Below are 14,187 nucleotides of genomic sequence, written 5' to 3' on the forward strand. Positions count from 1 at the left end.
TATAATGAGTCGTTTATTTTTCTTGATTTTTGTGCCTGTTAATTTTTTATTGACTGCATGACCTGGTAACAGGATAGTAGACTGAGGTAAACAGTGTTTATGCCTAGAAAAGGTCATGTCTTTTATTCTATCAGGTCGTTAGTGTGGAATATTGAGCCAACCCATTTGGGAGTTGAGCGGTGGGCTGGTGCTCCCTTGTGCAGGCATGAGGCCTGGAGTGCTGGAAGAGTCATCTCAGAATTCCTGCTTCAGATTTAGCTTTTAGGAGGCCCAGCTGCGTCTTTCTCCTGTGCCTGCAAGAATGAGGGGTGGGAAGAGGGGGGAATCTTTCTCTCCACTCTCAGCTCTTAGCCTGCCTCCAGTGATAGGCTGCAGCTCTTTCTTGGTGCAGGCTCATGGGGGGGGGGTTATCAGGATTTTCTTGAGGTTTCTCGGTTCTCTTATGGCAGCCTGAGTCCTGGGCAGACCTTGTGTGCCTGAGTCTCATGGGTGGGGCTTTTCTAGAGGTTCCTGTGTCAGGAGAGGCCTTGATGGACTATCCTGGCTCTTTTCCACTTCTGTGCACTGCGCATGTTGGGCTTGATATGAACATTTTTGGGAAAGGACCATCCAGAAGCTACTGGCATTTGTTAAAACTCCAGCACTGATCTTTGAAGATTGTAGTTCTGACCCCATCCCTTCTGAGAAGCCCTCTTGTGCACTCGGTGGCTCTCAGGTCAAAGGCTTTGAGCTCTGTAGTCTCCAGCCTGTCAACCTGACCTTCAATTATATGTCTTGTCTGTCTCCCTGGCTGCAGACCATCAGTTCTGAGGGCAGATGTCTTGTTCTCTGAGTGTTGCTATAGATGAAATGGTGCCTGGCATGCTGCAGGTGCTCAGCAACTATCTCGAATGGATGAGGAGTGAGTGCAAACCTTGAAAGCCCTTATCACCCCTGCTTTCTAGCAGGTTGAGTCCTGCCCCACCTCCAGGTTCATGCACATGTGTCACAGAGATGCCTTTCTGGGGAACCCCCTCCCCCCCCGGTTTGGGGAGGGGCCTGTCTCCTGTGCAACCAGCCCTGTGCTTGTCAGTCCTGGCACAGATCTCACAAAACTGATATTCCTGCTTGTGCATCTGCTCCCTCCTCCCAGTTCCCCAGGGCACTGGGAGGGCCTGCAGTGGCCTTTTGCTGCACCAGTGTGGCTATCCCAGCTTTGGGCTGATTCTGCACGTGCATGCTGAGTTAAACTTTTCAAAGCCTCTTTTCCTCTTTCAGGAAAAGTAAATCATCACATTCCCCTCAGTGGATGTAAGAAGACTTGGGCTAGAAGCATGTGGCGCATCCTGCAAGGCTGGAGGCGAGGGCGCCTGTGTTCATGGGGAGCCCTGGGGCCACACTGGCCCCCGGGCATCCGTGCTCTGGCCGTTGCGGGCCCCCGGAATGCGGACGAGTACAGCCATGTGGTGGTGGGTGCGGGCTCCGCCGGCTGCGTGCTGGCCGGCCGGCTCACGGAGGACCCCGACAGGCGCGTGCTGCTGCTGGAGGCCGGGCCCAAGGACTTGTACGCAGGGAGCAAGCGGCTCCTGTGGAAGATCCACATGCCCGCGGCCCTCGTGGCCAACCTGTGCGACGACAGGTACAACTGGTGCTACCACACGGAGCCGCAGCCGGGCCTGGACGGCCGGGTGCTGTACTGGCCGCGCGGCCGGGTCTGGGGCGGCTCGTCGTCCCTGAACGCCATGGTGTATGTGCGCGGGCACGCCGAGGACTACGAGCGCTGGCAGCGCCAGGGCGCGGCGGGCTGGGACTACGCGCACTGCCTGCCCTACTTCCGCAAGGCGCAGGCGCACGAGCTGGGCGCCGGCAGGTACCGCGGCGGCGACGGGCCCCTGCGCGTGTCCCGGGCCAAGAGCGGCCACCCGCTGCACCGCGCGTTCCTGGAGGCGGCGCAGCAGGCCGGCTACCCCCTCACCGAGGACATGAATGGCTTCCAGCAAGAGGGCTTCGGCTGGATGGACATGACCATCTACGAAGGTAGCGCGGGGCCCTCGATTCCACATCTCCTGGGTTCCTCCTCTAAAAACAAGAAGCTGCTCTGTCACAGCCCCGTACCTTCTGCCCCCACCCGTCGTGGTCAGTAAGTGTGGACAGACTGGGGTGGTATGAGGTAAAGGGGGGTGTGACAGAATACCACCCACAGCCAATGTGAAGTGATTCAAAGAGGGTGACTCCTTGAGTATCCTCTGTGCCTCTGGTCCCTGTTGGTGTGGACAATAGAGAGTCAGCTCTCAGGCTACATAGCCCGTTTTAGAGACTTAAGATGGGGGGAAACGGAGGCACAAAGCAGTGATGGGCCTTGCTTGCAGCAGGGCAGATGCAAGGTAGGGGTGGACCCAGGGCTCCTGCTGCCTCTACAGGGTTCTCACCCCGTTATGAGCCACTCCTGGTCTCTGTCATCTTGTAGAGGGTGAAGGATGTTTTTCCACCTGCATCCAGGGGCCCCGGATAGATGTGGATTCTGGCTGGAAAGGGTGTTTTGGTCTCAGCCTTACTTTGAAGGCAAAGCTTGCACGGTCAGGGGAAGGGCAGATTCCCTCTTTCTCTAGTCCTTACTCAATTCCTCCTGTAGGATAGGTGCCCAGGAACAAACAGGGCTGTGCCTCACCTCCTTGCTCTTTGTGCAGGCAAGCGCTGGAGCACGGCCTGTGCGTACCTGCACCCGGCGCTGAGCCGCCCCAACCTCACGGCCGAGGCCCAGACATTTGTGAGGAGGGTGCTGTTTGAAGGTACCCGTGCAGTGGGCGTGGAGTATGTCAAGAACGGCCAGAGCCAGCGGGTGAGTGAACTACTGCCAGGCCTGGACAGCTCACGCGGCAGGGAGAGTGGGCAGTGACCTCGTGGTCGTGCTTAGTGTGGGTGGAGCCATGCTCCAGTCCCCATCTTCGTGGTGATTAGGAGTGAGCAGCTGGTGGCAGTGGCCTGAAAGACTGCCCCCCAGTGCCTTGCAGGAGGTGGTGACCTGGCAGAGGTGAAGAAGCTGCAGTCCAGCCACCTGCAAAGGGCCTGTGGTGCCCTGGTGTGAGTGCCCCCATGAGCCTCTGGCTGCTTCTGCCTTCTACACTTGTCCAAAAATTGGCAGGTTTCTGTTAGAGACTAAAAACCGTCCATGGGCTCACACTCCTTATTTCTGCACTGTGCTGTTTTCCACTAGCATGTGGGGACTGTTCTGCATCCCACGTGAAGACCTGGGTCATCACGTGCTTTATTTCAACTGCTCACTTGAGTGCCTGCTTTCATTTATCTAATTTAAGCTCTGCAGCCCTGTTTTTAAGACCATCCTTACTGCCTGGCTGTTGCAGAATGTATGAGTATGAACCACTGTTTATGACCACACATACCCCACAGCTGCACGTGCAGGCTGCTTTCACTTAGTGGCGCCCTGAGCATCTTCTTCCTCGCTCTTGGGCCTGTGAGCAGGACCCCCGGCCACCACTGGGGTATGTCATGGCTGCATTCTTGGGGTTCTGACTGGCTTTTTGGGAACTGTGTGACCTGCATGCCCCTGTGCCTCTTCTAGGCTTATGCCAGCAAGGAGGTGATTCTGAGCGGAGGTGCCATCAACTCTCCGCAGCTGCTCATGCTCTCCGGCGTGGGCAACGCAGACGACCTCAAGAAACTGGGCATCTCGGTGGTGTGCCACCTTCCTGGTGAGCTCCCTTCCGCACTGCACCCCAGAGCAGTCTCTGCTACATAAAATGGTTTATTGTATTTTATTAGCATGGGGTGGGGAGGGAACAAGAGTCAGGGCTTCACAGAACTGTCACATTCTTCTCATGAGCCTGAAGGTCCCCATGCCTCCCTGGACTCCTACTCCCAGGGGGACCCCAAGCCCTCGCGTGGTTTTCCTCCCTTCTCTGGCCAGCCCATCCATCCCAGCAGCATGTCCCACTGGCAGGGAGCCTCATCCTGAAAAGCCGACTGGGCCAGGTTTAGGCAGGTCACCAGGGCAGCCCTGTGGTGAGAGGGGTCCAGGCCTTGGTGTTTTCCATCCTCAGGACTCACCAGTTACCCTGGCATGCTCTTCATGCTACGACAGTTCTCCCAGGCCTAATGTTTATTTTATAGGCTGTTCCTGATGTCCTGCGGGGCTGGGTCCTGTCCCTCTTGCCCTCTCTCATAATCCAGTCAGAGGCCTGGGCCTTTTTGCATCGAGGCTTCATTGTAAGAGGCCTGTGGAAGTGCTGGTCTGTGACTGCCCTGCCCAGCACCCCCCGGGCTTGGATGAGTTCACGTGGGGTCGGCACAGGTCGCCTTCCCTCCTCCCCAGGCCAGGGGTGAGGGTGGGCTGTCAGGCCATCTGGCCATCAGCCGTGCTGGGACAGCTCGCTGCATGGAGCCAGCTGTAGGCATGGGCCCTGCCCTTGTGGAGGGTGCTGCTGGGCAGGAAGGACCTGGAGGGTGACAGGTGCTGCCCTGGGGGCAAGTGTCAGGACAGGCAGCTTTGGCAGAATCTGAGAGGGCCAGAGGTGGCCAGGAGTGTGGGAATGGTGTCCCTGGGAATGAGCAGGAGCGAGACTGGCAGGTAGGTGGATGGGGGAGAAGTTCTCAAGACCAGGGGACGCTGAGAGCTCAGCTAAGCTGCCTTAGGAGCCATTTTCCTAACCACTCCCTCCCGTTTCAGGGGTTGGCCAGAACCTGCAAGATCACCTGGAGGTGTACATCCAGCAGGCGTGCACCCGCCCCATCACCCTCCACTCTGCGCAGAAGCCCTTGAGGAAGGTCCGGATTGGCCTGGAGTGGCTCTGGAAGTTCACAGGTGGGTGTGCGCGTCCACGACCTGGGGAGAGAGGGTCTGTGCCAGCACGGCCTCCTTCCTGAAGTGCCTAGCAAGGGCTGTGGCCCCAGGTTCCTGGTTTAAAGCTGGGCTGTGAATTACCTTAGCTCTTTGAGCCTCAGTCTTCCCATCTGCGGAAGCGAGATACACAGTTCCTGCCTGGCGGCTGGTGTGAGGCCCAGCCACGGTAGCACAGGGCCTGCCCAGGGAGTGAGTCCGCAGGGGTAAGGTGCTGCTCTCCCTGACAGATGGATGGGGATGGCCTCATGCTGGACACAGTCTGGGGTCTAAGGGGCCAGGACAAAAGGTATGGAAAAAGCACTTGGTGGCAGACTACAGAATCAGCCTCCATTTCTCATCATTTGTCTCAGAGAACTGTTTTGCCAGGAAATGGTGCTTTGCGTGCTCAGCATGCATTCCTTGCTTACCTACTGTGTGCTGGGCTACATGGTGAGAAGTGCTAATGATGCAAGCAACATGCTAAGTTTTAAGTACAGTGAAGGAACAATCAGGATGTTAATTAAGCTGGAGAATGGTGGCAGGGGGTCTGAGAGGCAGGAATAATACGTGCAAAGGCCCTGCGGCTACGCATTTAGTGTGTGTGAGTGAATAATGAATTTGTTGGGTCAGGGAGACTGCAGCACCTGGAGGAGGCAGCAGTGATGGGAGGTTGGATGGAAGAGGAGGGCCTTGAGCTTGATCAGGGCTGTGTGTGAAGGGTGGGCTGCAGGAAGCACAGAGGTAGGTCAGATCCCATCAAGGATGCCATTGGAGCCACCACTTAAGAGGCGATCTGGACTTGGCTGGAGGTTGGGGTGTGAGTGAAGTCGATTTTGGAGCTGAAGTTAATGAGACTTCCTGATGGGCTTGATCATGAGCAATGGAGTAGAGGGAGGAGTTTCTGATTTTAGCCTTGACTGAGAGGAGCAGTCTGGCGTGGACGCGGGGCTGAGCTGGGCTTGAGATGCCCATGGGACCTCAGGTCCCACAGTCAAGGTGGCAGCGGTGAAGTTAGGGGAGGAGGCAACACTGAAGCCCCTTGGCCCGGAGCTGATATTGAAAGCCCTGGTGCTGGGTAAGCCCACCTGGAGGAAAGAGGACAGAGCTGAGGACTTGGGTCCAGGCACTGGAATATAGGACAGGAAGAGGAGGAGGAGGCTGGCCACTTACCAGACCCGGACTTGCTTTTCTGCCTCATCATCTTCTGGTTCTCAGGGGATGGAGCCACAGCCCATTTGGAGACAGGTGGGTTCATCCGGAGCCAGGCAGGCGTCCCCCATCCGGACATCCAGTTCCACTTCCTGCCGTCCCAGGTGATCGACCACGGGCGGGTTCCCGCGCAGCAGGAGGCTTACCAGGTGGGCAGGTGGTCTCTCTGCTGCAGCAGGGCCTTCGGCTGGGGGAGGGGTGGCCCGGAAGCCTGCACCCTGCCCTCCAGCTGCTCAGAGTATCTGAGGGGAAGGAACAGGGGAGCGAGAGGTGAAGTGAGACAGACTGCGTGGTGCATGGGAAGGTGAGAACTGCACCCAGCTCAGCGGCCTGAGTACTAGAAGTGGACAAAGAGGTCAGCTCTGCCCAGGGACGGCCAGCCCCTGAACATTTTGGACAATTAGGTATAGAGCCAGGAGGCAGGAGTGATTAATGGAGGTGGCTTGATCCCTTGTGGGGGTGGGGGAGGTAAGATGCAGGCAGATGCTCAAATGTATCCGCTCTTAATTGTCTTGGTGCTGAGCCCCACCTCACAGGAGACCTGGGGCCTCTCTAAATGACCAAGTTGGGGGGGTTGATGGAGGTCACCGCTTCCTCTGGGCTCTTCTAGGTGCACGTGGGGACCATGCGGGGCACAAGTGTGGGCTGGCTCAAACTGAGAAGTGCCAACCCCCACGACCACCCTGTGATCCAACCCAACTACTTGTCAACAGGTAATCCACCAGCCACCTTTGTCTCTCTTGGGTCTGGGCTTGCTGGGTCACTGAATGAATGAATGCCTTTATGAGGTTCATACTGGACCCTGAAATCTTACTCTTGGCCCCCACTTTTTGAGACACAAGTCATGCTCTGCCTGCCCTCTCTCCACCCCATAGTTCTGGGCTGTAAACTTGCCCATGCCGCTATGTAGTGTGTGGGTCACTTATAGTAACTCTGGGACATCACTTTACACATTACAAGGAATGTGTAGCTTTCAGAACAATCTCCCAAGAGATACAAAGGGATCTGGCTGTGTATAGGTGGCTCGTAGAGCATTTTTTGTACTGTTCCTGTGCACATCCTCTAAAAGCCAGTTACATTCCTGGGTCTGCCCCTTTACGGCCAGCAAAAATGCACGGTCCCCACAGGGCAGGGCATGTATTCCTACCTCCATTTTATGGATAAAATGTAGATCCCTGATTTAAACCTGGGGCCTCTGGGGCGAGCTGTGTTGGTCAAGGATGCTGCCTGTTTGGGCTTCATGGGACTGTGCTTGGTTGACCTGTAGCCACCAATAGGTAGGTGACAGGCAACCTGGTGGCTCGGACCTCTGTGCCCATGAAGTGTCGTCTCAGGCAGCTTACTGAGCCTCTTCACTTAGAGAACCTTCCTACAAAGCCAGCATGGTAAGAGGAGGCATCTCACCTCTTTCTTCTCCTTGACAGAAGCTGACATTGATGACTTCCGGCGGTGTGTGAGGCTAACTAGGGAAATTTTTGCACAGAAAGCCCTGGCACCATTCCGGGGGCAGGAACTCCAGCCAGGAAGCCATATCCAGTCAGATAAGGAGATAGACGCTTTCGTGCGAGCAAAAGCAGACAGCGCCTACCACCCGGCATGCACCTGCAAGATGGGCCAGCCCTCTGACCCCACTGCAGTGGTGGACCCGCAGACCAGGGTGCTCGGGGTGGAAAACCTCCGGGTGGTCGATGCCTCCATCATGCCCAGTGTGGTCAGTGGCAACCTGAACGCCCCCACCATCATGATCGCAGAGAAGGCAGCTGACATCATTAGGGGGCGGCCGGCACTCTGGGACGAGAATGTCCCCGTCTACAAGCCCAGGACCCTGGCCACCCAGCGTTGAGGCTGTCTCTGCCTGAGAAGGCCCAGCACAGCCCTTGCTTTAAATACTCTTCCCTGAACTTCTCTAGCATGTCATGATTCAGTGGCTGAGAACTGGGTAATTTCTTAAGAAATGAGACCAGTACTGGTCAGTGAATCAGGTTCCTTCTTCCCAGCATGTCCCTGTGGGCCTTCTGGGGAAGGCCAGCGTTCTCTGGGGCCCCTCTTCCCTGCCTCCTGGTGGGACAGCAGAGGGGAGGGGAGTCTGGTGGAGAAGGGTTAACTCCTACCAGGTCCTTGTCTTCTATTCTGTGGTGCTCTCCAACCCAGTGTCCTCCTGCCTGCTGCCTCCCTTGGCCCGGGAGGACTTGAAGACGGTGGTTCTCGCTGGAGGCAAGCTCCTTAAAGAGCAGGGTGCTGGCACGGAGGCTGGGGCGTCCTCCTCCTCCGGCTGAAAACTGGAAGTGCAGCTGCAATGGGCACAGCCGCCAGCATCCCCGTCCAGAAGGAAAGCTGCCTCCTGGGAGACACAGGCTTCTCCTTCCTCTGCCACTTCAGTCCCACAGCGAGGCAGGAACCTGTGCTCAGGTAGGTCCTGCTGAGGGGCTTGCCACCCACGTCTCGATGCTCAGTTCTTACTAACATCATCAGCCCAATGAGAGGAGTTCCGGATCTTGTCCCAGGAAACGAGTCTGGAAGGCTTCTTCACTACCATAGGTTTCATGATTTAGCATTTTTAAAGATTCTCCTGTTGCCAGGAAACCTAGAAACCCAGAGCAAACCGGCATCCCTGGCCCCGGTCCATGCAGACCTGCTAGGCTGCGAGGAGGCCTCCCTCAGCCTGGGGAACGGAGCGGCTCCGCAGCGGCCATGGCTGGCTAGTTCTCATCCTCCCCACGTCCACGGGCCAGGCGGGAGCCAGACTGATGGAAGAAGCAGTCAAGTGAAACTATGATCCTGATCCTGTAAAAAACACAACTGAGTGAAAGAAAAATAAATTGGTGAAGATTTGAGGTTAGGGGGAAAACAGATACAAAGTAGCATTTAAAATAGCTCTCTGATCTTTAAATTTATAATTCAGCAATGCAATTCTGTAACTTATTTTTGAACTGAGATGCCTTATCCGGACTGTTGTTACAAGGTAATGAAAACTTGAAAACACTTTGGATTGATTTTTCTGGCGATACCCAGTCTGTGGCAGGAAAGATAATTGCAGTTTTAGTCCAACCTGTCGTGCTGGGCCCAGAATCAAGAAGGGAGGAACGTGGAACATTCCAGGCTTCACCCAGATCACAGTGGACTGAGGTGGCTTGGAGGCCTGACAGCTGCAATTTATGTTTCTGAGAAAGATTCCAGAAAAGTGGAAAGAAGAAAACTGTCACACCTTGCTTCCTTTAAAAATGTGTAAGGAATTCTTGTTTAATCTGAACTGTATCTTTGTTTTCTGTTCCAAGGGAGGGTCAAGAAAGAAAATTTTAAATCTGCCAAGAGCCTTCTTTCTCCTAGAGACGTCTCCACCTTCCCCACAGGCATCTGTTGGGTCTTGGAGCCTCCTGCAGGGATTAAGGAGCAGCAGGAGTGCAGGTGCCAGCCCACCACTCTGAGGGCCACGAAGTGACACCTTAGCGGTATGTGTGTGGGGAGAGGGGTCCCAGGCCTGACCGTGACTGCTGATCTCTGGTGCTGGTCATTCATTCTGCCACCTTTGCGTGCCGGGCCGGGCCCAGCCTCTGACACAGTGGCTGACTTGGTAGATAGTGACGTGCCCCAAGGAGCCTGTACAGTCGGAGGGACATGCAGGCCCCGCTCCCCCGCCTGCTTCCCAGGCCTTGTTCCGCACAAGCCCACGGCACCGCCACACACAGAAATACCTTTCACAGGAGACCATGAGTGTCAGAGACCCAGCACCCCACAGGAAAACTGCTGTTGGGGTTCAGACCGCGGACAGACAGAATATTGTGACCGCAAGTGGTTCCTCACTCGAGCCCTGACAGGTGAGTGCTGTGGCCACCTGGGCAGAGAGGAGCAGTGTCCCAGCAACGGGCTGTCTGAAAGTCCCACCGCCACGAGGGAACCTTCCACCTCAGAAGGGAGGGTCGTTGGCTGAGGAAGCCAGAGACGGAGGACGACCACAGTCAAGAGGCCCAAGGGCACAGAGGCCAGCCGGCACTCAGCCTCTCGAGGAACCATGGAGACTGTCAGGTAAGCCCCTTAGCTGCAAGCTTGCAAGACCCCCAACATGGAAAAATGTACATTTAAGGAAAAATGTACATTAAAAAAAATGGTTGAAAAAGCCTAACAGAAAGCTGTGCCCAGGCTTTGAGGAACACGGACCCATGTGAAGAAGCCAGTGTTTAAGCTGCAGCCTCAACAGGTCATTCGTGGTTGGAAAAAGGGGCAAAGGAGCAGCCTACCTGCAGATGACCAGGAAATGGCAGGTCCCGAAGCGGGGCTCTGGTGCCTTCATGTGCGGCCCTCCTGTTTCCAGTGCAGGCTCAGGAATTGTCCATAAATATAGTCTTCTCTCCATCCAAACCATGGTCTTCTGCCCAAAGGTTGTTTCTTATTTCCACTGAACAGCTGAACATCAGATCTCATAGTAGGAGCTTTTCTCTTAAAAGCCAGAGAAAAGCACACAGCCTTCCCCACTGGCCCTGAACTGAGACCCAGGCAGTCTCCCAGGGGAGCTCCTGCCCCCGGCCCCGCGGGGCGCCCTCAAGGCCACTTAACACTGTTGTTTCCCTGCTGGAAGCAAAGGCCCCAGGTCTGCTCCTCTTTCTCACCTGCCTCCTAGTCCCGGTAGGAAAGGAGTATCATTTTAGAGAAATTAAAACTTTTTCAACAGGTGAAGGCACAGCAGGAGTCTGCATCTAGGGAGGCTAATAAAGGAGCTGGTACTGTGACACTAACCAGTTTTCAGAACAAACTGACCACACATCCTAACAATGAAAACCTTTGAGGAAGACAGGCAAAGACACTTACTTAGGACTGTAAAACAAACAGTATGACATTAACTGCTCTGGTTTCTCTCCTAAGTGCAGGATCAGCCATAAAGTAGGTTCGCTGGGCAGCTGAAGCCCACTCTGTACACCGAGAAGCTTCTGGGGCCTTCGCAATGCACCCCTCCCAGCCTTGGCCCGATTCTGAAACATTTCAGGGTGGAGCTGGGAGGTGCCTTCTGGCTCGGCTGTCTGATGGAAATCACGGAGACGGCTGTTAATGAAGTTCTTGCGTGTCAGTAGTTAGAGCTGCCATTTCCATCTTATGATATCACAGAAAACACAGATGAAAAAAAACAATGTACTATTCCTGGGGACACAACAAAATGACTTTTTAGGGGTGGGGAGAGGAACCAAAGAGGAGAGACATTTAATCTTAAAACTCCTAAAAGGTAAAAACCATGCTCTGCAACTTCAAGTTTTTCTCACAAAAGAAAATTTAATGTTAGCTGACAGACATGAGGAGTGGTGCAGCCTTTGAAAATGCCAGGTTTTAAGTGCTGACTAGAAAAGGTCGTCACCTGTGCCAAGAAGTGCCGTCCGGGCAGGGCAGTCGTGGACGGATGACAGTAAGCCATGCAGTCAACCAGTACCCGGTGAAGAGACAGAGTCCGAGATGACGGTGTCAGTGAGTTAGCCCTTTAGGAGAAACAGTGCTACCGGCAGCTGGTGTTAAGTTAACGTTGGCATCCAAGGAGCTGTGAGGATAAGAAAAAATCTACATAATTACAGACATGTCCTCAGAGTACCTGCCCCTTTTGAAGCTTTCACTGACGAACACCAGCTCTTTGCAAGGAGAGCTCCCAAATACAATAAAATTATTACACAGTTTGATTTTACGTTTTAATAAAAAAGAAGTTACGTCAGGAAATAGTCATTTACAAACCTTGAAGTGTTTTTGCCTGGATCTGGAGTAAGAATGTCTTAAGAAGAGGTTTGTAAGGTCTTCATAACAAAGTGTTATTTACAAAACCAAACCCCCCCCCCCAAAAAATTAATAGATGATATAATTAAAAATTTCAAACCAAAAATTGCTACCAGTCTTTTTGACTGCAGGGAATCCCTGCCAAGGTCGCTAACTTGACAAAGTTGGCATAATTCTGTGAACAGAAAAGGAATCCTTGATGGGTCTCATGATCCAAAAGTGGGTTTTCATCAGGAAGTCCAGCTGGAGAGTGAGTGCATTCTAATGAAAACGTCAGCCCTCGTTCAGTTGCATATAAAAGCCCTCAAAGAGAACACACAGTACAGCAGTGTTTCGTAAAAAAGGCAACAATATGATTCGTACAGACCCCGACATCTGGGCCTGGAGATCAGCACTTGGCCCCCTCGGCCCCCTGCCCCAGGACTCCGTATTTCCTAAGACAAGCAAGCAGCCTCACCAGTCCTCGGGGGACGACAGCAGAGAGAGTTCATTCACCTGTGAGATTATTTCTGCATCGGAAAGGCAAAAAGGTCCTGTGGGGGCAGCTGAGAAGACCACGGCTGTGATGCCCCAGGGTCAGAGGAGCCAGCTCGACCTACTCTGCAGTGAACTCATTGGAGGGGTATTAAAGTAAAACAAAAGACAGCTGCAACCCATGGTGGATCGGAAAGTACAATATCAAATCACAGAACCCTGGCCCAAAGAAAAGACTGCAGATAGTCATCTGGTATCTCGTGTGTAAAGATAGATTTATAGTGACTCAAAATATTTTAGAAAAAATCTCTGTAGTGTCAAGTTCTTTTAAACTTAAAATTTTACCCCCAAAAGATTTTCACTGAATAAATGAGAATTGGCTCTATTTCTTCTACTTCTGTATAGCCCGAGTAAAAATACTAATAGTTTCTAGATTTCAGTGGGAAACTACAATTATTAGGACCCAGGAATATTGCTGCATTTCAAATACGGTACAATAATTACAAAATATAGACCATCTCTTTACAAGTACAAATTATAGTATATTACAAGTCATGTACAGTAAATCTATAATTTTTAAACAAACTAGTGTATCTAAGTTTACCTGGTTGCGAGTGCATTATTATTCCAGTTTACAGCTGCTCTTAGCCCGACAGTCAAAGACCGACCGTCAGAGTGATGCTCTCTCCTGTAAACTGGCCTCACGTCACAGAAAACCCTGTCGACAGGGTCCTGCTCCCCCTCAGGACGGCGGCTGGTAGGTAGGTCCTGATTACACACTGTATTTCAGAACAGCTGCACGGGAACCAGGAAGCAGTGTGTTTGGGGGGAAAGGGTTTAAAAATGGATATGCTGGGCCCAGTGAACGTCTGATATGCTAGACCGACGGCTGAGGTAATGACACAGGTATGGTGATCGTCATCACCTTAAACCTTCTCCCCCCCTTCCCCGTGCCTGCGGGCGGTGGGTGTGCGCTCCGGACCAGCACATGCGGGCAGGCTTGTCCGGCCTCCTCACTGTTCCTCTCCGGGAGGGCTGGACCTGCTCTTGCCTGCAGCTGGGCTGGGGCTGAGCACATGGACACGGTTGTTCCCTACCAGGTTTATGGCTTCCTTGAGGCATGACATCACTTGTACAAAAGTCTAATTGAATAGGGACTCCACACTAGTGCCTAAATCTTCCTAACTACAGAGGCACTTTTCCCCTGGCCCTCTGGCATCCCACCTGAGGCCAGAGCCAGTCTGCCCCTCCCTGGAGGTTACAGGGTGGTGATGCAAATCATTTCATCTGCCAGGTCCTCCTCATCCCTCCCAGGGTCTGGCTCCTCGTCGCTGTAGCCCGGCCCGAAGTCCTGGAGCTCATAGTCCTGCCGGTGTGAGACAGGGCCCACGTCCCCGTTGGCCCGGGGATGCACGTTCCCGTTCAGCAGGGTGCTGGCCGCACTCTCCATCTCGTCAATGGTCAGGTCACAGGCGTCGGCAATTTCGTGTTTTGTTGCCGACACAAATTTTGGGTCCCTCGCATATCGTCCTAAGCCTTCGGATATCAGGACCTAGACAGGAAAGAGGATCAGTGGTGTGAATGGAAAATGACAGGAAAACCACCTGAAGCACCGACTGCATGATGTGCTTTTGGGACTCAGCCCGTCCCCGATACGTGACCCCATACGTGATAACAGGGTGAAGGTAAATGGCTTTGAAAACCTAAAGAGTTCAAAAACTGCACGTGGCCCAACGAGTGAAATGCATGGGGGGCAAGTACTTCAGTATAAACTAGTATCTGCAGGAGCAGCACACACAATCCTAGGCATAGCTAACTGATGAAACCCAGCAGGGGTGGTGTTTCTATATTCATCCTTTAAGTACCATCCCTGCTGCTAAGGAGTAGACGTGCCCAGGTTCAAAAGCCAGGCAGGGTGACTCTGAGCCTGTCCGCCCTCAGAA

The 14,187-nt window shown here is 53.7% G+C and overlaps 2 protein-coding genes and 2 long non-coding RNA genes across 18 annotated transcripts in view; 1 reads left to right on the forward strand and 3 right to left on the reverse strand.

The window, feature by feature from the left end:
• Positions 1–12,629, forward strand: part of CHDH (choline dehydrogenase) — a 45,051-nt gene extending 32,422 nt beyond the window's left edge. For 8 of the 10 annotated variants that reach the window (XM_074344654.1, XM_074344662.1, XM_074344657.1 and 5 more), the window contains 7 exons: positions 1,258–2,016; positions 2,667–2,818; positions 3,560–3,689; positions 4,664–4,798; positions 6,032–6,174; positions 6,636–6,738; positions 7,450–12,629. In XM_074344654.1, the coding sequence (XP_074200755.1) occupies positions 1,258–2,016; positions 2,667–2,818; positions 3,560–3,689; positions 4,664–4,798; positions 6,032–6,174; positions 6,636–6,738; positions 7,450–7,868 (1,841 nt within the window). In that variant the 3' untranslated portion in view covers positions 7,869–12,629. The remainder of the gene's footprint in view (positions 1–1,257; positions 2,017–2,666; positions 2,819–3,559; positions 3,690–4,663; positions 4,799–6,031; positions 6,175–6,635; positions 6,739–7,449) is intronic. The other 2 variants (XR_012499976.1, XR_012499977.1) reach the window with 2 other exon arrangements.
• On the reverse strand, positions 3,723–6,121 carry LOC123612262 (uncharacterized). The gene is made up of 3 exons (XR_006719468.2): positions 5,987–6,121; positions 4,919–5,103; positions 3,723–4,819 (listed from the first exon to the last, which is right to left on the reverse strand). It is a non-coding gene; the product is annotated as an uncharacterized LOC123612262 (long non-coding RNA).
• On the reverse strand, positions 6,131–10,394 carry LOC123612263 (uncharacterized). The gene is made up of 3 exons (XR_006719470.2): positions 10,261–10,394; positions 8,658–8,809; positions 6,131–6,267 (listed from the first exon to the last, which is right to left on the reverse strand). It is a non-coding gene; the product is annotated as an uncharacterized LOC123612263 (long non-coding RNA).
• CACNA1D (calcium voltage-gated channel subunit alpha1 D) overlaps positions 12,501–14,187 on the reverse strand; it is a 295,056-nt gene continuing 293,369 nt past the window's right edge. For all 6 annotated transcript variants that reach the window (XM_074344649.1, XM_074344648.1, XM_074344651.1 and 3 more), the window contains one exon: positions 12,501–13,796. In XM_074344649.1, coding sequence (XP_074200750.1) covers positions 13,503–13,796 — 294 coding nt within the window. In that variant the 3' untranslated portion in view covers positions 12,501–13,502. The remainder of the gene's footprint in view (positions 13,797–14,187) is intronic.

Source organism: Camelus bactrianus, chromosome 17 (genome assembly GCF_048773025.1).
Source record: "Camelus bactrianus isolate YW-2024 breed Bactrian camel chromosome 17, ASM4877302v1, whole genome shotgun sequence".
Classification (NCBI taxonomy): Eukaryota; Metazoa; Chordata; class Mammalia; order Artiodactyla; family Camelidae; genus Camelus; species Camelus bactrianus.